Source organism: Scylla paramamosain, chromosome 1, assembly GCF_035594125.1.
Source record: "Scylla paramamosain isolate STU-SP2022 chromosome 1, ASM3559412v1, whole genome shotgun sequence".
Classification (NCBI taxonomy): Eukaryota; Metazoa; Arthropoda; class Malacostraca; order Decapoda; family Portunidae; genus Scylla; species Scylla paramamosain.
The window spans coordinates 18,078,309-18,102,500 of record NC_087151.1 but is presented as its reverse complement, the minus strand read 5'-3'; the positions used below and the strand labels follow the sequence as shown (position 1 = coordinate 18,102,500).

Sequence of the window (24,192 nt, the reverse complement as noted above, 5' to 3'; positions counted from 1 at the left end):
GGTGATCTGATATTGAAAAGTGAATGATACCTGATAGAGAGCGAGGTAGGAAATTAGTCCAGATGTGATCTAGCAGTGAAGGTTGGCCAAGGGCAGAACTATCAGGAAATCTTGTAGGTCTGGATATATGAGGAAAAAAATTAAGTGATTGTAAGGAATTCAAAAACAAGTTGGTAGGGAGGTGAGATGAGTGTTCTAGTAAGTTAATGTTGAAGTCACCTATAATGATTGATTTATTATGTCTGAATATGTCGTTATTTAATAACTCATTCATGATGTTAGTAAATTCATTGACAGCTATGTGTTTGCTGTTGGGCCTGTAAATTACTGAAATGATATATTTAGTGTTCCCTAATTCTAGCTTAGAAGTGCAGATTTCAATGTTTTCATTAATGAAAGAATATAGCATTAGTGGTTCTGCTTTCATATGATTTTTAGTAAAAACAGTGATCCCTCCGTGTTCTCTGACAGTCCTTGTTAAGTGGAATGACTCATAACCCTCCAAAAAATAAAGGTGTTTAGTGTTTTGCTGTAGCCATGTTTCTGTAACTGCAATGACTTCAGGTGGTTTAGGTAAACAATTTAGAAAAGACCAGTATATCAAAGTTTTTCTCTAAAGATCTAATGTTAATATGTATAACACTGATGTAGTTGTTAGCTAATGGGTTTAAAGCTGAAGTGTAATCTTCAAAGTTGTAATACTTAGATAAACAGTTGATGTCTTGATGTCCTGCAATTTTTTTAATTTGACTTAATTCTAGGTTGAAAGTGTTAGTTGTGTTATTAATGAGATTATCATCATATAATGAATTATATATATTTTCCATAAAGAGAGAGAGAGAGAGAGAGAGGGAGAGAGAGAGAGAGAGAGAGAGAGAGAGAGAGAGAGAGAGAGAGAGAGAGAGAGAATGTCTCTCACTTTAACCTGGGTTGTACGCCTTGGCATATTTGAGTCTTGTGTTTGACAGAAGCCTCAAGCCTGTCACTACTCAATAGTATCACATCACCCATAAGGCAAGGTGGTCTCTCTCTCTCTCTCTCTCTCTCTCTCTCTCTCTCTCTCTCTCTCTCTCTCTCTCTCTCTCTCTCTCTCTCTCTCTCTCTCTCTCTCTCTCATGGTATCAAGTATCAAATATTAAGCATTACAATGTTTGCAGAATGTATGTTTTTTTTTACACCAAAAAATCACGATGACGAATTACAAGCAAAACAACTTATAAGCAGCCTTCCGGAACATATCTTGCTCATAACTTGAACACCCTCTATACTCTATTTTTATTATTATGGCATTATTACTTTCATGTCATACTTTCTGATGTGTATTAGTGCTTTATGGATACATTTGTGCAAAGTCTTGTTTTGTTATATGTAAACACATGGTATGCCCTTATGGAACATAACTTCCTCCCCAAACAATAGCAATATTGGCCCATTACTCCCCACAGTTAGTTTGAATTTGCCAAGGTTGAGTGCATGTCAGTTACTCTAGGGTAGAAACTTATTAGATTTGTGGTACACAATCAGCCTTCTCTGAATTAAAATTGTCTTCCTGTTAAGATGCTAGTCTCTAAGTTTCCATTTCTTTTTTTTTACTATCCTCGCACATATCTTTGCTATTACACTTGTTAATAAAATGGGTCTGTAGTTCAGAGGGTCTTCTCTATTCCCATTTTTTGTATAATGGAACTATGTTTGATCATTTCCAGTCCTTTGGCACTTTCCCTTGGCCAAGTGAGATATTAACTAAGTCACAAATCTTCTCAGACAATTAGGGATTGGACTCTTGCAGAACCCAATTTGATATGTCATCTAGCCCTGGTGCTTCTCTCCTATCAAGTACATCCATCATTTTCTTGACTTCTTGTGTCTTGTCTGTATCCTTGTTAGTTTGTCATGCCTTTCTGTTCTGGTTATTTCACTGAAGACACTTTTTTTGTGTGAAAATGACTGAAGAATATTATTCATCACCTCTACTAGTTCATTTGTATTTTGTATCATTTCACTGTTGACTGAGTTTCTTAATTTCATAATTTTTTAAAAATTTGCCATTGATATATCTCTAGAATAATTTTGCTTCACCCTTATACTTGTCAATAATATTCTTTTCATAATTCCTCTTGTCTTAACATATTAGTTTCTTTTCCCTTTGTCCAATTTGTCTTTTCTTGCCTCATGTTTTTTCTCCACTTGTTCCATGCTTTTTCTTTTTGTTGTCTGGCATATGTATATACACACACATGCACGCATGCACTCACACACACACACACACACACACACACACACACACACACACACACACACACACACACACACACACACACACACACACACACACACACACACACATTTACACCTAAACCACTCTTTCTATTTTTGTTGATCAGTTTTCTTTTTTGGTAACCATTTATTCACTCCTTTTTTTTTTATGTTTCTAGGAAGTTGGCCCATTTTTCGTTGATGTCATTTGTGTTGAAGAATAGGTCCCATTCTGTATCCTCAGAGTACTTCCTTAGTAGTTGCTGGAAATTTGCCTTGCTGTAGTTATACCAGTCTTTTTTGTGGTTCTCATTTTTTATTTCCATATTCCCTTCATTTAATTGGAACTCTGTTAGTGCATGGTTATTCTTACCTATTGAGTTCTTGTACATAATATTCTCTATTATGTCCATTTTCTTTGCAAAAATCAGATCAATTTGTGATGGTTTGTTACTCTCATAGAATCTTGTATTTTACTCACCTCACTGTGAGAAGGCTTTCCATGGCTAACTCCAAAACTTTGTTTCCCCATGACGCTTCACCACTTGCTGTTAACCAGTTTTCCCATGACACTTCCTTACAATTAAAGTCTCCCATTATGAGTATGTCATTGTTTTCTTTGAGTAAGGACTTTAAGTGATTCCTTGTATCATAGATGTTTTCAGTAGTGTTAATGACAAGTCAAATGCTTTGCTCGCTAGGGAAACGGAAGCATACTTGCCCAGCAGAGTGTTTGCCTTTCCAGGCCCAAAAGCCAAACAACCAATCAGTGAGTAGTAGAACATCAGAACATCATTTAAGTTCCTGTAGGAATGTATTTTGAAGAATAGAATATAGAATATAATGCTTTTTTTTCTTTTGTCATTTTACATTAAAAAGAACCTGAAAGTGACATAAGGCAAGGGAAAGAAGGGAAGATACTGCATTTTCTGGTGATATTTTGCATATTTTTGACCAGTAGGCATTTTACCTGACTATTTTGTGGCTGTGACTTTAATTCCAGAGCAGTGTTGTTTTTTTTGTGTGCTAGTGCGTATCTTGCATAATTTCTTAACATAATCATATGTGGGAAAGGAAATATATATTTTTTGCAACTTTATAGTTGACATGAAGCTAAAGCAGGGAGAAAATTATAGTTGGCTAAGAACTCATACTTGCAAACTCGAAATACGAGCACACACTGCCACACATTTTCCATATTAGCCTTTTGTACTGTACTTTATCAAATGCTTTTATTATGTTCAACTATATGCAGTCAGCCCATCCATCTCTCTTTCTTGCACTATGTCCATTACTCTTGAGTAGAAGCTTATCAAATTTGTTACACAAGATCTTCCTTCTCTGAATTCAAATTGTCTCTCTGTTATCACATTGTTGTCTACCAGGTATTTCACCCATCTGTTCTTGATCTTTTCACAAATCTTTGCCACCACACTTGTCAGCAATACTGGTCTATAGTTTAATGGATCTTCTTTAATTCCGGCCTTGTGAATCTGCCTGTTTCCAATCTTTGGTAATCTTCCTTCCAACAGGGTGGTGCTGATTATATTGTGTATCACTTTTTCTAGTTGTGGGCTGCATTCCTTTAGAATCCAGTTCAACACTCTATCAGGTCCCATTGCTTTCCTTACATACACCTCTTCCAACATATTCTTTACTTCTTCTGTTGATGTTACAACCTCTTTCAGACCAGTCACATTCTCCATCGTTATCTCTCTTTCCCTAAAGTAATTTTTCTTAGTAAACTGAGTGGAAGTATCTGTTGAACACTTCTGCCATCTCTTTTGTGTTTTTGACCATTTCTTCTCTGACTTTTACTCTGCTGATGTCTTCTTTACTATAATCTATAAAACAGTTTTGGTTTGTCATTACATTTGTCCACAACACTCTTTTCATAATTTTTCTGCTCATCTCTGTGTACTTTGACATTCATTCCTCTTTCATATATAAATGGCCCACAAGTCACGTCTCTTATTTTTCTCCACTTGTTCCATGCTTTTTTCTCTTCAGTCTATCTTTAGCACATCTTGTTATACCAATCCTTCTTAAATAGATTCTCTATTGATTTCTTAGGTACCTATTTCTCAACTTTATTATAAATGTCCAGGAAAATGGTCCACTTTTTCTTCTGTCTCCCATTTGAAATACAGTAAGGTACTTGACAACAAATATGATTCATTCCAACGTAGTATTCGTTACAGGAAATGTGCCTTATGGCAAGTGAAGAACCTATAGGAAAAAATTAATTGGTTCCAGGGAATCAGAAAATAATATCAAATAAATTCCACAATTTTAGAAAAAATACATCAAAATAAGCACATCTACACTACTGCATTTGAGATAACACAGCAGATATGTACAGCACTCTCCTGTACCACTTTCTAAGCCTCATGTCTATGGCCCTCCAATAGTACTTTGTCTTCTCCACTTCTGATCTTTCTTATTTTTTTTATTTTTATTTATTTATTTATTTATTTATTTATTTATTTATTTTTATTTATTCATTTTTTCATTTGCTTCTCTTCTTAGTTAATTCATAATGGCTCTTCCTTCTCTGGTCCCATCTTTTTTTATCCACAGTTGTTTGTACTCTTCAACTCTGGCCAATTTCCAAGCTTTGCCTATCATTTCTTCAGCTGTTGCTTGTGACCTAAACCTTATTCTTATGGGACACTCTCCACCCTCAACATACCTGCCCAATTTTCAAATTTCTTCATTCTCTTCTCTCAGCTTCTTGTCTTCTTTTATTGTCTCCACCATTTTATCCACACACATTCTTTTCTCTTTCATGCCACTGTGGTACACACTCCTCCTTTAAACCAAATACCACTACAGTCTTTTTCCCATTTACCGTATCTCGCCAAGTTTTCTTTCTGCTTGATCACTTTAACAACATTTTCCATCATCATGTTGTTCCTTCTTCCAAATTTCCTACTTTACATTCAACTCATGAAGCTTACCTTCATACTCCATTGTTTTCTTCTCATATAATGCCAATTTCTTGTGCACCTTGTGCACCTATTTCATATGCACCTTTCCAAACTCCCTTCTCATCAGTCAAAATTTCAACCATTCTTTCCATCTTTTCCATTCTTACTCCTATCTCTCTCATTTCACTCTTCACCTCAATAATCCTTCTTCTCATTATGCTCTCTCCAATTCTTCTTTCATCCTTTCCAAAACCAGAAAAGTCCCTTCTGCCTTATCTTTGGGATAGTCCCAGTTGGAGGGGTAAACAAAGTAGGGGCAGAGGTGGCCCCCTCTTCCCCGCTCATTATGGTGGCTATTGCACTTTCCACTTACTTTTTTTGGAGACAGGACAGCAGCAATCAATACTAGAGCAACTCCCATCTCAGTATCCACCACCAGGGACAACTCTCAGTGATGTAAACAGTAGGATATTAACAATGGCATTTGTTGATGTCCTCTCTATCTGCCATCTTGGTGTATTTACCTAGTTGTATAATACAGGGTTCGATCAGGTCTCATAGTGTCCTGTCTCCATATCTATATTTATCTAGCATTTCCTTAAATTTATGCACGTTTGGTGCTGTAACAACCTCCTCATTTAGACCAAGGATGACTCAAGGATGGTGAAATGAGGTATTGAAAATACTGAAAAAGTGCTTATTCATTCAGGTCCTTGAAGAAGCAGACTTTTTTTTTCTCCCACTTTACTCCTTTATCTCAGTATGGCCCAGAACTTGTTGCTCTATTATTTTCTTTAGTGATTCTTCTTCAAATTTACATTCATTTAACCATTTATTTTGTCTCATTTCCACATCCTTTACACTTGCCTTCATTTCCTCATTTCCTTTCTGAACAGCTTTTCCTTTTTCCTTTATTTGTTTCTTCAAACAGTCATTTTCCACCTTTAACTTCTCATTTTTCTCCTCCATCTCCATCAACTTTGCTGTAATAGTCACTAACTCCTTACCTGTCTCTTTCTGGTGTGCCACCAGTGTCTTTATTCTCTCCAGTAACTTGTCCATCATTTCTTCCATATGCAAAATTTTTCTGCACTGCAGTCTATAATTTAGTTCTCTTTCTTCACCAGTAAAACCTTCAAAGGAGCTCCTTTCTTTTGGGGTGCAGCCCTCCGCCATGTTTGTCCAAAATGTAAACCAACCGAACAAAACTTTCCTAGAGACAGGATAACTATACTCATGGTATTGTTTCCCCCCCTCCCTATTTATCACCTAAGTATTCCTGGTGTGTGTGTGTGTGTGTGTGTGTGTGATTACCTAGTTGTGTCATGCGGGAAAGGGGCCATGCTTGTACTGTCCCGCCTCTGTATCTATTATTATCTAACTTGGCCTTGAAATTATGAATAGTTGTAGGAAGGACACTGGCCAAGGGCAACAAAAATCTAATAAAAAAGTGCCCACTGAAATGCCAGTCTCATAAAAGGGTCAAAGCATTGGTCAAAAATTGATGAATAAGTGTCTTGAAACCTCCCTCTTGAAGGAATTCAAGTCATAGGAAGGTGGAAATACAGAAGCAGGCAGGGAGTTCCAGAGTTTACCAGAGAAAGGGATGAATGATTGAGAATACTGGTTAACTCTTGCGTTAGAGAGGTGGACAGAATAGGGGTGAGAGAAAGAAGAAAGTCTTGTGCAGCGAGGCCGTGGAAGGAGGGGAGGCATGCAGTTAGCAAGATCAGAAGAGCAGTTAGCATGAAAATAGCGGTAGAAGACAGCTAGATATGCAACATTGCATTGTAACACATCCTCATTTAGACAGTTCTATGTATCAGCTACTCTTTGTGGAAAACAATTTTTGATATCTTCTACAGATTTCCTTTTTCAGTTTCTTTCCATGTCCTCTAGTGTCTATCGTATCCCACGTCACAATGTCCTTGCTGTCTAGCTTTTCCAGTCCTTCCATTAGTCTATATATTGTGATTAAGTCTCCTCTTTCCCTTCTTTGTTCCAGAGTGGGAAGGTTTAATTTTTCTAGTCTCATTTCGTACATCTCTTTACTTAAGTTTGGGATCATCTTTGTTGCTGCTCTTTGTATCCTCTCCAGTTTCCTGGTGTGTTTCTTGAGACTTGGTGACCATACTACAGCTGCATATTCCAGTTTTGTACAAATAATCATTACAATTAGTTTTCTCATCATTTCTTCATTCAAGTATGCAAATGCAATTCTTATATTCCTTAGCAAATTCATTGTTTCCCCAACAATCTTGTTTATATGGTAATCAGCTGTTAATGTGTCTGTTACTATCACTCCAAGATCTTTTTCCTTTATTCTTTTTCCAATATAGTCATCTCCCAACTTGTAATCACCAGATTGTCTTTTTTTTACTCTTTCCAAATTCCAATAAGCTACATTTCTTTGCATTAAAATTAATTTCCCATTTACAGCTCCATTTTCAATCTGGTTGAAATCTTGTAAAGCTTTCTGATCTTACTCCATTTCTATTTTTTTTTCATCAATTTAGCATCATCTACAAATAAACTCATATAGCTGTTGATCCCTTCTGTCATATCATTAATGTACACAGTGAACATGACAGGAGCCAATACAGAACTTTGAGGTACTCCACTTGCTACTTTTCCCCTAGATGACTTTTGATCTCTAATAACTGTTCTCATTTCTCTATTGCTTAGAAAGTCTTCCATCCACTTCAAGAGTCCCCCTCTCACTCCACCAGTGTTGTTTATCTTCCACAGGAGTCTTTTATGTGGCATCTTGTCAAAGGCCTTTTTCAAATCCAGGTATATAACATCTACCCATTCATCTTGCTCTTGCACTATGTCAATTATTCTTGAGTAAAAACAAATCATATTAGTTGTACATGATCTCCCTCTATGAAATCCAAATTGTTTCAGTTATTATGCCATTTTCATCCAAAAATTTCATCCATCTATCTTTCACAATTCATTCACATATTTTAGCCACAACTGATGTTAATGATATTGGTCTATAATTCAGAGGGTCTTTTTTACACCCCCTTTAAATATTGGTACAATATCAGCCTTTTCCAGTAACTTGCTCTCTTGTAATGAATGCTCTACAATATGATGTATTTTGTCTGCCAACTGACTATTGCATTCCTTTAAAACCCAGTTTGATGTACCATCTGGTCCCTGTGCTTTATCTACTTCTAACTTCTGCATCATTTCCTGTATTTTATTGATAGTTACATTCATTTCTTCAAGAGAGTTAACTGCTGCTCCTTCACTTTCTTGTATTATAAACTTGCTTTCTTTGGTGAATACTGACTGAAAGGCATCACTCATCACCTCCACCATATCCTCAACCTCTTCATATTCTTTGCCATCCACCTCTGATTTTTCAATTATTTCCTTTTGTTGTACTTTATTGTTGATATGTCTGTAGAACAGTTTTGGTTGGTCTTTGCATTTATCTATTATATCTTTCTCATATTTTCTATGTTCTTCTCTTTGTATCTTAACATATTCATTTCTCTGTCATATACTCTGCCCACAAGTTTTTTCTTCTTCCTCCCTTCCATTTTTCCCAAGCAGTATCTCTTTCTTTTTTTGATATTTCACATCTGTTAAACCAGACCTTATGTTCAACTTCTCTTCCTCTTACTTTTGTTATATATCTTTGCACTCCTTCATTATAGATTTTGACAAATACTTTCCATTTCCTTTCCACTCCTCTTACTTCTTTAAACTTAATCCAGTCAGTTTCTTCAAAGTATTTCTTAAAGCTGATCAAATTTTCCTTTCTTATAACTGAATTTTCCAATCCTATGGTTTCTTCTCCTTAATTCTTCTTTAAATTCTTTTAAGGTTAGTTCTATTACCACGTGGTCACTTTTTCCTATTGGACATTTGTATTCCATATTATCAACAATTTCTGGTTCTTTTGTAAATACTAAATCTAGTCTCATTTTCTCTGTATCTTATATTTTCTCTTAACCCACTGGGTAAGTGTGTTTTCCATCGCCAGTGTCAAGAGTGTGTATCCCCATGACGTGAACCCTCCCGTGGTTGTCAAATCTTCCCAACAAACTTCTTTGCAGTTAAAATCTCCTAGCAGTACTACCCTGTCATTCCTACTCATGTTCTGTCCAAACAATCTCTTGTGTCTTCCAATAGAGTATTATATTTATCTAAATCCCATGGGCTTGTCTTAGGTGGGACATATACCACAACAAAAGTCCTTAGACCTTTTCCTGCCTGTTTTATCTTTACTTCAGTCATTTCTTCACTTTTTTCTCCAAAAAAACACTTCTTCCACTTGTAGCTCTTTCCTTGTCAACATCATTACTCCACCACCGTTTCTTTTTTCTATTCTTCATCCATGTGTTGTATTTCTCTTCACCAATATTAACTGCAGTAATTTCATTAATTGTCATAATGTCAGTGTGTGTGTGTGTGTGTGTGTGTGTGTGTGTGTGTGTGTGTGTGTGTGTGTGTGTGTGTGTGTGTGTATTTACCTAGTTTACCTAGTTGTATAGTACAGGGTCCGAGCCAAAGCTCAATTAGTCCTGTCTCCATACCCGAATTTATCTAATCTCTCTTTAAACATGTGCACACTCTTTGCCGCAACCACTTCTTTTAAGTTATTCCATATTTCAACCGTTCGATGCGGAAAGCTGTATTTTTTAATATCTCCCAAACAATGACTCTTCTTTGATTTCTTCATATGTCCCCTTGTACGTCTATCTCCTTCCTCCACTTTTACAACTAGGTCATCTCTGTCTATCTTCTTCATGTTGTTTATCAATTTGAACATTGTTATCAGGTCTCCTCTTTCCCTTCTTTCTTGCAGTGTTGGTAATCCAATTTCTTCCAGTCTTTCCTCGTAACTTAGGTCTTCCAATTCAGGTATCATTTTCGTAGCTGTTCTTTATATCCTTTCCAATTTCCTTATATCTTTCTTCTTGTGTGGAGACCATACCACTGCTGCGTATTCCAGTTTGGGGCGTATCATGTGTGTTATAATTTTCTTCGTCATTTCTTTGTCTAGGTAATTAAATGCCACCCTGATATTTGCTAGCAAATTATATGTAGAGCCAAATATTCCATTGATGTGTTTTTCTGGTGATAGCGTGTCTTGAATTATTACTCCCAAGTCTTTTTCTTCTTTGCTCTTTGGTATTGTGATTCCTCCCATCTTATACTCCCATGAAGGTCTCCTTTTACTTCTTCCCATCTCCATTACATGGCACTTCTTTATATTGAATTCTAATTTCCATCGTTTACTCCATTCATAAATTCTATCAATATCCCTCTGTAGTTCCTCACAATCCTCTTGGTTCTTTATTACTTTCATCAATTTTGCATCATCTGCAAACATATTAATGTAGCTATTTAAACCCACCGTCATATCATTTATATAGACCTGAAACATTATAGGTGCCAACACAGACCCTTGTGGTACTCCGCTTGTTACTTCGCACCAACTTGATGTATTATCTCTGATTACTGTACTCATTTCCCTACCTTGGAGATAATCCTTCATCCATTTAAGTATTTTTCCTTTTAACCCTCCTTGATGTTCCACTTTCCATATGAGACTTTCATGTGGAACTGTATCAAAAGCTTTTTTCAGATCTAAATAGACTGCATCAACCCAACTATCTCTCTCTTGTAGTTTATCTATTACTCTTGTATAAAAGCTCAGTAAGTTTGTTATGCAAGATCTCTCTTTCCTGAAACTGAATTGTTTTTCTGTTATTATATTTTCTTGTTCAAGATATTGCACCCATCTGTTTTTAATGACTATTTTACAGAGTTTACTTACAATACTCGTGAGTGAGACTGGTCTGTAATTCAGTGGTTCCATTTTATTACCTCCTTTGTATAACGGTACTATATTTGCTCTCTTCCATTCCTTTGGTACTTTTCCCTCCTTCAAAGAACTGTTAATTATCTCCCATATTGGTTCTTCCAATTCCTCTCTACATTCTTTCAATATCCATCCATTTACTTCGTCTGGTCCCATCGCCTTCCTAGTATCTAGCTCTTCCAGTAGTCTTTTAATTTCTTTTCTTTCCACTTGTATGTCTTCTATTCCTTTCTGTTGTTCCTCATCTCCCAGTGATGCAAAGACAGTTTCTCTTGTAAATACAGACTTAAAGCTTTTATTCAGTATCTCAACCATCTCTTGTGTGGTTTCATAAATTTCTCCATTTTTCTTCAGCTTTGTAATGGTATCTCTATGCTTTATTTTTCCATTTACATATCTATAGAAAAGTTTGGGTTCTTCTTTACACTTTCCAACTACATCTCTTTCAAAATTTCTTTCTTCTTCTCTTTTTATTTTAACATAATCATTTCTAGCTGTCCTGTATTCTTCTCTATCTCATTCCATTGTTTCCTCATTTTTTTTCCATGCCCTCTCCTTCTTCTTTTTTGCCTCTGCACACTTTGCATTAAACCATACTTTCTTATTTTCTTTGACCTTATATCTGGGCACATATCTTTCAACACCTTCTCTAAACTTGCTTAAAAACACTTCATATTTTTTCTGCACCTCCATACCTCTTAATAAATTACTCCAATCAAGCTCTCCGTAGAATTTCTTTAACCCTGTAAAGTCTGACTTAGCATAATTTTTTCTCTTTTTTATATTCCTCATTGAATTTTGGCACTTCTTCTTTGATCTCTATCTCCATCTTCACATGATCACTTTTTCCCACTGGACACAAATATTCTATACTTGGTTCATTTTCTGGCTTTTTTGTAAAAACCAAGTCTAGTAGTGATGGTTCATCTTCCCCTCTGTACCTAGTATTTTCTTTCACCCATTGATCCATCATGTTTACCATCATAGTCTGTAAAAGTTCTTCACTCCATGTACTGGCAATCCCTGTCACCTCCATCTCTCCCCAGTTTATCTCCTTGCTATTAAAATCTCCTACTAGTAACACCTTGTTTCTTATCTTTAGCATGTCATCTATACTTTTTATGAACTCGCTTTGCATGTGCTTATAATCATCAGTCCCCCAAGTGTTGGTCTTTGGAGGCATGTACGCAACAATAATTTTTCTGCTTTCTTGTCCTTGGATCTTGATCTCCACACTCAATGTGTATGACCTCCCTTCACCATATTCCACAGTTTCTATCAAGATGTTTTTTCTTACTAGAATCATCACTCCTCCTCCTCCCTTATTCTTTCTGTCTCTTCTCCATGTGTTATATCCTTCTTCATCAAATTCAACATTAATCTCCCTTGTTAGTTTTGTTTCCGTAATGCATGCCACTTCTGGTTTCTTTTTGTGTAAATAATCTCTTAGTTCCCTTTGGCTGGACACTAATCCATCTATGTTTGCATACATAACTTTAATTTTATTTATTGTGGACCCATTTCTTTTGTGTTCTCTCTTTGTTGTCTTACTTCTTGCCCCGCATTCTTTAACCACCATTTCCTCATTTTCATGTCTATCACTCTCCATATATACCTTTCTGCCTGTTCCTGTGTTTTCTCTTCGTTTTTTGTCTTGGCCTCCTCTTTTAATTCTTTCACCTTGTTTCTTTCCTCCTCATTCATTTCTCTTCTTATATATATATCCTTCATACCCTCTATCTTTCTTAACAAACTCGTTCTTCTCAAGATATATTCGGCTGCCACTTGGGTATTAAGTCTTATTTTCATGGGACGTTTCCCCCCTTCTGAATATTTCCCAATCCTGTACACTTCTTCTATTTGTATACCTGTTTCATTTCCTTCTTCTACAATCTTCCCAATGATTTCTTTTGCTCTCTGTAATTCTTCTCTTTCTCTTAGAACTTTATTTGATATGGTCTTCTCTTTATCTCCAAACACCATCAGGCACATCTTTTTTTGTACCGTATCTCTTACTATGTTATCTTTTTCCTTAATGATTTTCACTACTTTTTTTTTTTTTTTTTTTTTTTTTGTGTGTGTGTGTGTGTGTGTGTGTGTGTGTGTGTGTGTGTGTGTGTGTGTGTGTGTGTGTGTAACTTGTCACATTTGATTAATAACATTTTTTCCATGAATGATGATTTAATATCATTTTCATATGACGAAATTATATAAAATGAGACTTCTGAAAAACCTCCCAGATAACTGTCTCCTCTTCCTCAGTGTCATTCAACTGTCCTCCTTTTCTACACTAAACATCCTCGGTCTGTCCTTTACTAATATTCTAAACAGGAAGCTTCACATCTCATCTCTAGCTAAAACAGGTTCTATGAAGTTATGGATTCTGAGTCATCTCCACCAGTTTTCTCAACCCCTCAGCTGCTAACTGTACACAGTGGCCTTATTCATCCATGTATGGAGTATGTTTCACATGTATAAAGGGGGCAGGGATTCCACTCACACCACTATTAAACAGAGTGGAATCAAAAACATTTTGTCTAATCAACTCATCAAACTGACTGTCTTCATCCTTTCTCATCGCTGCAATGTTGCTTCTCTTGCTGTCTTCTACCACTATTTTCACACTGACTGGTCTTCTGATCTTGCCAACTGCATGCCTCTCTCCTGTGGCCTCACTGCACACTGCTCATAAATTATCTCATTAACTTATTAATGTTTTGGTATACTAGCCAAAATTTCATTGTTTAGTGGGACAATTCTTTCTCCCCCTCCTTTAAGACAGCCAATGGTATTCATCAGGGGAATCTTATCACCATACTTGTTTAGTGTGTCCACATATCAACTCATTTAATAGAGGGCCTGCAGGACTTCATTGATGTTTGTCAAGTGTATGCCATACAGCATGACATCCTGTGCACCACCACTAAAACAGAGTGCATGGTAATACTAATACTAATAATCTCTCTCTCTCTCTCTCTCTCTCTCTCTCTCTCTCTCTCTCTCTCTCTCTCTCTCTCTCTCTCTCTCTCTCTCTCTCTCTCTCTCTCTCTCTCTCTCTCTCTCTCTCTCTCTCTCTCTCTCTCTCTCCTACACTTTCAAGTATCCTTTACACTCAGTCAGTCTCCCTCACTTGTCCTTACTCACATAAATACAGATCCACAACCTGTGTTCCTTTGACACAGAGGTGGAGCTTTTTTTAGCTGAAAATGTGATTGTGGAAATTGATGTGGATCTTTTGCTGCATTAAAACACAGATGCAGATAGTAATGAAGAATGTATTTTCACTACTGATGCTCCATGGATGTGGATACATCACTAGTACATATGTAAGTAGATGTGTATTATAGACTCTTCTCATATGTTATTGTGATTCATATATATTTGTTGAGAGAGAGAGAGAGAGAGAGAGAGAGAGAGAGAGAGAGAGAGAGAGAGAGAGAGAGAGAGAGAGAGAGAATGAATCTACCCTACTGCCTCACCTGCCAGTCACAGAAAGCTGTGGGTGGAACCTATTTTGGGGATTATTGTCACATAAGGGGGGGAAAGCAACACGACACCCTCTCCTTTGCTATGCCACTACCAAGCATGGGTAGCAGCCAAAAGTGGTACTAAGCAGGAGGTCCACAACGAATTTGAACCTGCAGTGGAGTGAGAAACAGAATTTGGACTTGTGGATATTCTTGTGGGTATTCTTACAAACTCAAGATGTTTGTAACTTGGTTGCTTGTACATCAGGGAGTGTCTGCATTCATAATGTTCATTGAAATATAATTCCTACTCTGTCAATTTTTAATTTAATTTCAATTAATAATTTAAGTTATTCAGTCATTGAAATATTTTGCCTAAAGTTAGGCAAAGACATCTCCGCCAGTTTTTCTCACCCCCAGCTGCTAACTTTGTACAATGGCCCTATCTGTCCATGTATGGAGTATGCTTCACATGTCTGGGGGGTTCCACTCATACTGCTCTTCTAGACAGGGTGGAATCAAAAGCTTTTCATCTCATCAACTCCTCTCCTCTAACTGATTGTCTTCAGCCTCTCTCTCACCACCACAGTGTTGCATCTCTAGCTGTCTTCTACCGCTATTTTCATGCTAACTGCTCTTCTGATCTTGCTAACTGCATGCCTTCCCTCCTTCCGCAGCCTTGCTGCACAAGACTTTCTTCTTTCTCTCACCCCTATTCTGTCCACCTCTCTAATGCAAGAGTTAACCAGTATTCTCAATCATTCATCCCTTTCTCTGGTAAACTCTGGAATTCCCTGCCTGCTTCTGTATTTCCACCCTCCTATGACTTGAATTCCTTCAAGAGGGAGGTTTCAAGACACTTACCGATCAATTTTTGACTACTGCTTTGACCCTTTTATGGGACTGGCATTTCAGTGGGCATTTTTTTTTATTTAGATATTTTTTTTATTGGATTTTTGTTGCCCTTGGCCAGTGTCCCTCCTTCAAAAAAAAAAAAAAAAATGTGGCTGAAAAATTCTGGAAGAGTTCCAAAATTTTTCCCCCGTGGGTGGACGTGATACAGGGGAGGGGGCATGAAGTTATATATTACATTATTGTTGTGTGTTCTCTATAGTGGGATTGTGTGAGTTATGCAGGATGGAGAGTCCCGGCACACTGTTACGTAGGTGCGTTCATAGCTGGTTACTGTGAGTGTATTGAAGCCTAACCAGTGTTATTCTCCTTTTAACCCATAAACTGCGCAATATGGTTCTGTAAAGTGTGTAATAGGATCATAACTGTGGTGCGCAATTATTGGCATAAAAAGTTCTCAAAAATAATTTTGGCTGTTATAAAATGAAAGATTGCATGGAATAGTATAGAAAAAACAAATATTAGTTCATTATTTAAATTAGTTCAGGCATGGTGGTGTAGTGATAGTGAAATTGTGCAGTTTGTCACTTCAAGCTAGCCGCTAGTGAGTGGTGTTTTGTTGGTATTGTCATTTGATCATTCCAGTTGTATATATTTGTAATGTAGATATAGTAAACATACATACAAATATTCTGTCACACACACACCCACACACTAGTGATGGGAGACTTTAATTGTTAAGAGGTATCTTGTAAAGTTGGACCACAGAAGGTAGCGAGTCATCATCGGGGAACAAATTACTGGAGTTGGCTGTTGAGAATGTTCTTACGCAGTGGGTTAAAGAAGATGTGAGATTCATAGGAGATTAAATACTTTCGAGGCTTGATCTAATTTTGACAAAGGAAACAAGTCATAGTAGAGGATTTAAAACACAAAAAACACAATAGGTAAAAGTGACCATACATTGATTCAGTTCTTAGTAATGGATAAAAACATCAGTACAAGAAAAGACCACAGGAGAGAATGGTTGAACTACAGTAAGACAAATTTTTGACAGCTTAGGAAGTATTTCAATAAAGTGAATTGGAACAAAGTATTTCAAATGGGTGACATAAGAAAAGTGGACCACCTTCCTGGACATTTATAATAAAAGAGTGGAGAAATAGGTACCTAAGTAATCAGTAAAAAACCCATTTAAGAAGGATTGATATAACAAGATGTGCTATAGCTAGAGTGGGCAAAGAAAAAGCATGGAACAAGTGGAAGAAAAAATAAGAGACATGACTTATGGGCCAATTATATAAGAAAGAAGAACAAACATGTCAAAATACATAGAGATGAGCAGAAGAATTATGAAAAGAATGTTGTGGATAAATGTAAAGACCAACCAAAACTGTTTTATATAATGGAAAACTGAAGAGTAAAGAAGACATCAACAAAGTAAAAGTTGTAGAAGAAATGGTTGAAGACCCAAAAGAGATGGCTGAAATGTTCAACAGATACTTCCACTCAGTGTTTACTAAGGAAAATGGTTTTAGGGAAGAAAGGATAGCGATGGAAAGTGGGACTGGTCTGAAAGAGGTAGTAACACTAAAAGAAGAAGTAAAGAATATGTTGGAAGAGCTGGATGCAAGGAAAGCAGTGGGACCTGATGGTGTGTCGAGCTGGATTCTAAAGGAGTGCAGCCCACAACTAGCTGAAGTGATACACAATATAACCAGCACCACTCCATTGGAAGGAAGAGTACCAGAGACTGGAAATGGGCAGACATTGCCCCAATTCACAAGGCCAAAAGTAAAAGAAGACCCATTAAACTGCAGACCAGTATTGCTGACAAGTATGGTGGCAAAGAATATTTGAAAAGATCATCAAGAACAGATGGGTGAAATACCTGGTAGACAACAATGTGATAACAGAGACAATTTGGATTCAGAGAAGGAAGATCTTGTGTAACAGATTCAATAACCTTCTACTCAAGAGTAACAAACAGTGCAAGAGAGAGATGGATGGGCTGACTGCATATACTTAGACCAGAAAAAAACATTTGATAAAGTACTGCACTGAAGGCTAATATGGAAACTGAAATATATAGGAAGATTGGGAGGGTCATTATTAAAATGGATGACCAACTTCTTGACAGATAGAGAAATGAAGACAGTAATCAGAGGCAAAAAGTCAAAATGGAGACTAGTAACAAGTGAAGTTCCACAAGGATTGTTACTAGCACCAGTTATGTTTGCAATATATGTAAATGATATGACATGATATAACAAGCTACATGAATCTCTTTGCTGATGATGCTAAAATTATGAGAAAAGTAACAGGTGAAGAAGAGTGTGAACCTCTGAATCAAGACTAAATTAAGATAAATTGAGGTGGAACATGGAGTTTAATGCCAAGAAATGTAGTGTGAAGTTTGGTAAAAGTGTGAAAAGAACAGAAGGCACCTACTATTTAGGAAATCAGAAAATTACATACTATAAGATCAGAAGAAAAGATCTGGGAGTAACCATTTCCAATAAATTGTCATTTATGAAGCATGTAAACAAGATCAAAGGAGAAACATAATCTGCTGAGAAAGATGTTCACCTACATTGATGAAGATATGATAAAAAAAAACTTATAACAACAATGATACGTCCAAGACTGGAGTACGTAGCATTAGTGTGATCAAGTTTGAAGAAGGATATCAGAAAGCTTGAAAGAATTCAGAGAGCTGCAACTAAAATCCATACAAACCTAAGAGGGTATAGTAATGGATAAAGGTTGATGAGATTGGGCCTGACTACACTGGAAAAATGAAGGAAAGAGGTGATTTGATAGCACTATATATATAAGAATATTGGAAGGGATGAAAAAGTTGGATAGGGATGATCTTGTGATACCAGACAAAAGAAGTGCCAGAAGACATAGGGGGGAAAATTGATAAGGAGTGTTTTCAGAAGAGATGTCAAGAAATGTACCTTTCCTCACAGGAGCATAGCAGTGTGGAGTGAACTTAATGATGAGACTGTGCCAAGACAGTCCGTAAATTTAAAGAAAATTTGGATAAAAGTTGATGTGGAGATAGGACAGCACAAGCCTAGTGTGGCTCTTGTCCTGTATTTCACTACTAGGTAAACACTCACATACACACATGGAAGAGAGAGAGAGAGAGAGAGAGAGACAGAGAGAGCACATGGACTTGCTTACCATGAGTCGCCAAACGTCATTTCAAGACATATGGGAGCAGAATATAGGCCGCCAAGTTTAAAAGTAACCTGCACATCATAATATTATGATGTAAGTCACAGTTACATGCTATTCATCATATGATGTATGTCACAGTTTATGGGTTAATTTTCTCTATTTCCTATTGTAGTAACAAGTTGAGGCTGATACCCATGAAAGAGTGAGAGTAGCAGTCCAATATAAAAGAATAAAATTCCATCCAGCCTCTAAATTTTTGGTGGAATAATTTATTAAAGTTAATATGCTTTTAGTCAGTGGGACATAGTGTAAGTCTCATTGGTTGTGGGGGGAGGAGTGTGGGTTGGTTGGCAAACTCACCACTGTTTCGTCTGCCTTTCTCACATTTGAGTTCAGTCGGCAAGTAGTGTTCAGAGAGTGAGCACATGTTTTTTGTGAGAGGTGGTATATTTATGTAATCCTGCCTATATAGGTCATAAAAATAATTGGGTGAGCGTCTGGGTATAAGTTGCTTACCTTTAATATCTTGCTCTGGATATCAGTGGAGACCTGAGGTGTCATTCTCAAGTCATTGAGTTTTTTTGGAGACGAATGCCACTCGTGTGTTTTTGTGTCTTGTGTCCTTTGTTTATTCTTAACTAAGAGGTATATATATATATATATATATATATATATATATATATATATATATATATATATATATATATATATATATATATATATATATATATATATATATATATATATATATATATATATATATATATATATATATATATATATATATATATATATATACATACATACATACATACATACATACATATATATGCATATATATACACATACATACCTACCTCTTAGGGAAGTGTTTAGTATGTATATGTACAATTTTGTTTTTGAGCAGTTTTACAGCCTTCAATTTTGTTTGTATATATATAAGATTTGTCATTAGCAGTAACAAAGAATATTTTGACAAGTAAAGAGTCATTGTTTTTGTATACATACCTTTGGGCTCGGAGTTATCGTGGACTAAATACTTTTGTAGGAATTGAAACATTTGGGGTTATTTTGTTTTTTTGATGCATGCATCAACATGCATATAATATCAAAGCAATAAAATATTGAAAGCTACAGTATTGGGGAGAGATACATTTTTTGTTATAATGTTTTGGCATGCTCTTATTGTTGTGCGAAGTTGGCTGCACAGGGCAGGCTGTTGTTTCCCCAAAAATTATCAGATAAAAAGGTAAGTTACTTCTCAAATCTATAAGAAGAACATAAGAAATAAGGGAAGCTACAATAAGCGACCAGGCTTACACGTGGCAGTCCCTGTATGAAATATACCTACCTATTTCCACTTATCATCCCCATCCATAAACCCATCTAATCTTCTCTTAAAGTTCCCTAATGTCCTAGCACTAACAACATGATTACTGAGTCCGTTCTACTCATCTACCATTCTATTTGGGAACCAATTTCTTCCTATCTCTTTCCTAAACCTAAATTTTTCAAGCTTGAACCTGTTATTTCTTGTTCTATCCTGGTTGATGATCCTAACAATTTTACTTACATACCCTTGTTATAACCCTTATACCACTTAAAGACTTCTATCAGGTCCACTCTTAACCTACATCTCTCTAAGGAATGTAAATTTAATAGCTTCAATCTCACCTTGTAAGGAATACTCCTCATCCCCTGAAATTGGAAACAAGACTAGAGTAATTGGAAAGGAAAATTGAAAATTGTAAAATTCATAGTATGTTCTATTCTTTGAGAACTGCAAGTGTAGTATCCACAGCTTTGAGACTTGGGGTGTTACCAGATGTGCACTCAACCATTTTGTTGAATGTACAATTCTTGTTTATCTATAGGTGTTTGTAATGTAAAGAAGTACTTATTTATCACACACACTTTAGGGTTGTGGAAAATGTGGTTGTGGAAAGAGCAGAATAAAGCTTTAAAAATATAAATATAAAATTCTGCATTCCTAGTCTGATATAGTGAGCTCTGAGAAGGGAAAAAATCCAAGAATTGAAATTATATGGTAGCCACACTTCCATTCATGGCATGGGAATATATATATATATATATATATATATATATATATATATATATATATATATATATATATATATATCAAATGATTTATTTTTTCTCATTTTAAGGGGTAAACAAAAAATATATATAAAAAAAGGCAACCTGGTATGACCACTATCTCTGAAAAGGCATGACACTGTATGGATTAAGTGCTATTGGCTTTTCTTGTTATTTATGCATCTTGTTTGTCAGAGCACATTTATGTGTGCATGCTACGTAGTGTTCTGTACTCCCATTTCTCTCCTGATCTGGCAACTTTGTAGGAGGTGGGATTAGTTGTCTGGGAGATCTGAGATGAGCTGAACTTAGACTGAAACATGGTAATATTCTTTTTTTTTTTTTTTTTTTTTATGTAGGAAGGATACCGGCCAAGGGCAACAAAAATCTAATAAAAAAAAATGCCCACTGAAATGCCAGTCCCATAAAAGGGTAAAAGCAGTGGTCAAAAATTGGTGGATAAGTGTCTTGAAACCTCACTCTTGAAGGAATTCAAGTCGTAGGAAGGTGAAAATACAGAAGCAGGCAGGGAGTTCCAGAGTTTACCAGAGAAAGGGACGAATGATTGAGAATACTGGTTAACTCTTGCGTTAGAGAGGTGGACAGAATAGGGGTGAGAGAAAGAAGAAAGTCTTGTGCAGCGAGGCCGCGGAAGGAGGGGAGGCATGCAGTTAGCAAGATCAGAAGAGCAGTTAGCATGAAAATAGCGGTAGAACACAGCTAGATATGCAACATTGCGGCGGTGAGAGAGAGGCTGAAGACAGTCAGTTAGAGGAGAGGAGTTGATGAGACGAAAAGCTTTTGATTCCACCCTGTCTAGAAGAGCAGTATGAGTGGAACCTCCCCAGACATGTGAAGCATACTCCATACATGGACGGATAAGGCCCTTGTTCAGAGTTAGCAGCTGGGGGGGTGAGAAAAACTGGCGGAGACGTCTCAGAACACCTAACTTCATAGCAGCTGTTTTAGCTAGAGATGAGATGTGAAGTTTCCAGTTCAGATTATAAGTAAAGGACAGACCGAGGATGTTCAGTGTAGAAGAGGGGGACAGTTGAGTGTCATTCAAGAAAAGGGGATAGTTCTCTGGAAGGTTGTGTCGAGTTGATAGATGGAGGAATTGAGTTTTTGAGGCATTGAACAATACCAAGTTTGCTCTGCCCCAATCAGAAATTTTAGAAAGATCAGAAGTCAGGCGTTCTGTGGCTTCCCTGCGTGATATGTTTACCTCCTGAAGGGTTGGACGTCTATGAAAAGACGTGGAAAAGTGCAGGGTGGTATCATCAGCGTAGGAGTGGATAGGACAAGAAGTTTGGTTTAGAAGATCATTAATGAATAATAAGAAGAGAGTGGATTACAGGACAGAACCCTGAGGAACACCACTGTTAATAGATTTAGGAGAAGAACAGTGACCGTCTACCACAGCAGCAATAGAACGGTCAGAAAGGAAACTTGAGATGAAGTTACAGAGAGAAGGATAGAAACCGTAGGAGGGTAGTTTGGAAATCAAAGCTTTGTGCCAGACTCTATCAAAGGCTTTTGATATGTCCAAGGCAACAGCAAAAGTTTCACCAAAATCTCTAAAAGAGAATGACCAAGACTCAGTAAGGAAAGCCAGAAGATCACCAGTAGAGCGGCCTTGACGGAACCCATACTGGCGATCAGATAGAAGGTTGTGAAGTGATAGATGTTTAAGAATCTTCCTGTTGAGGATAGATTCAAAAACTTTAGATAGGCAGGAAATTAAAGCAATAGGACGGTAGTTTGAGGGATTAGAGCGGTCACCCTTTTTTAGGAACAGGTTGAATGTAGGCAAACTTCCAGCAAGAAGGAATGGTAGATGTTGACAGACAGAGCTGAAAGAGTTTGACTAAGCAAGATGCAAGCACGGAGGCACAGTTTCGGAGAACAATAGGAGGGACCCCATCAGGTCCATAAGCCCTCCAAGGGTTTAGGCCAGCGAGGGCATGGAAAACATCATTGCGAAGAATTTTAATACGTGGCATGAAGTAGTCAGAGGGTGGAGGAGAGGGAGGAACAAGCCCAGAATTGTCCAAGGTAGAGTTTTTAGCAAAGGTTTGAGCAAAGAGTTCAGCTTTAGAAATTGATGTGATAGCAGTGGTGCCATCTGGTTGAAGTAGAGGAGGGAAAGAAGAAGAAGCAAAGTTATTGGAGATATTTTGGCTAGATGCCAGAAATCACGAGGGGAGTTAGATCTTGAAAGGTTTTGACATTTTCTGTTAATGAAGGAGTTTTTGGCTAGTTGGAGAACAGACTTGGCATGGTTCCGGGCAGAAATACAAAGTGCATGAGATTCTGGTGATGGAAGGCTTAAGTACCTTTTGTGGACCACCTCTCTATCATGTATAGCACGAGAGCAAGCTGTGTTAAACCAAGGTTTAGAAGGTTTAGGACGAGAAAAAGAGTGAGGAATGTGCGCCTCCATGCCAGACACTATCACCTCTGTTATGCGCTCAGCACACAAAGACGGGTCTCTGACACGAAGCAGTAGTCATTCCAAGGAAAATCAGCAAAATACCTCCTCAGGTCACCCCAACTAGCAGAGGCAAAACGCCAGAGACCTTCGCTTAGGGGGATCCTGAGGAGGGATTGGAGTGATAGGACAAGATAAAGATATGAGATTGTGATCGGAGGAGCCCAACGGAGAAGAAAGGGTGACAGCATAAGCAGAAGGATTAGAGGTCAGGAAAAGGTCAAGAATGTTGGGTGTATCTCCAAGACGGTCAGGAATACAAGTAGGGTGTTGCACCAATTGCTCTAGGTCATGGAGGATAGCAAAGTTGTAGGCTAGTTCACCAGGATGGTCAGTGAAGGGAGAGGAAAGCCAAAGCTGGTGGTGAACATTGAAGTCTCCAAGAATGGAGATCTCTGCAAAAGGGAAGAGGGTCAGAATGTGCTCCACTTTGGAAGTTAAGTAGTCAAAGAATTTCTTATAGTCAGAGGAGTTAGGAGAGAGGTATACAGCACAGATAAATTTAGTATGAGAGTGACTCTGTAGTCGTAGCCAGATGGTGGAAAACTTGGAAGATTCAAGAGCGTGGGCATGAGAGCAGGTTAAGTCATTGCGCACATAAACGCAGCCTCCAGCTTTTGATCGAAAATGAGGATAGAGAAAGTAGGAGGGAACAGAAAAGGGGCTACTGTCAGTTGTCTCAGACACCTGAGTTTCAGTGAGGAAAAGAAGATGAGGTTTAGAAGAAGAGAGGTGGTGTTCTACAGATTGAAAATTAGATCTTAGACCGCAAATGTTGCAGAAGTTAATGAAGAAAAAGTTGAGGGGGGTGTCAAGACACTTAGGGTCGTCGACAGAAAGGCAGTCCGACCTGGGGACATTTATGGTCCCCTCCCCAGATGGGGACTCCGAGGCTGGTGTAGGAGTCGCCATGATGATTTTAAAATTTTTAGGTGAAGGGTGTGTGTGTTATTAGGTGCTTGTAGTTTTGTGAGGAGGAAGAGAGTTGTCTGTAGAGGGCAGGCTGTGACTGCCCCCTTGTGTTGTGAGACACAAAGGGAAACGTTCAGTGAGGTCACAGCTGGG

The 24,192-nt window shown here is 37.4% G+C and overlaps 1 protein-coding gene across 10 annotated transcripts in view; it reads left to right on the top strand.

Annotated features, from left to right (window-relative positions):
- LOC135101742 (small ribosomal subunit protein mS23-like) overlaps positions 1-24,192 on the top strand; it is an 80,507-nt gene that overhangs the window by 9,861 nt on the left and 46,454 nt on the right. For 2 of the 10 annotated variants that reach the window (XM_064006040.1, XM_064006050.1), the window contains exon 2: positions 14,286-14,357. The exons of the other annotated variants lie outside the window; for them this stretch is intronic. In XM_064006040.1, coding sequence (XP_063862110.1) covers positions 14,329-14,357 — 29 coding nt within the window. In that variant the 5' untranslated portion in view covers positions 14,286-14,328. The remainder of the gene's footprint in view (positions 1-14,285; positions 14,358-24,192) is intronic. 10 annotated transcript variants of the gene reach the window in all.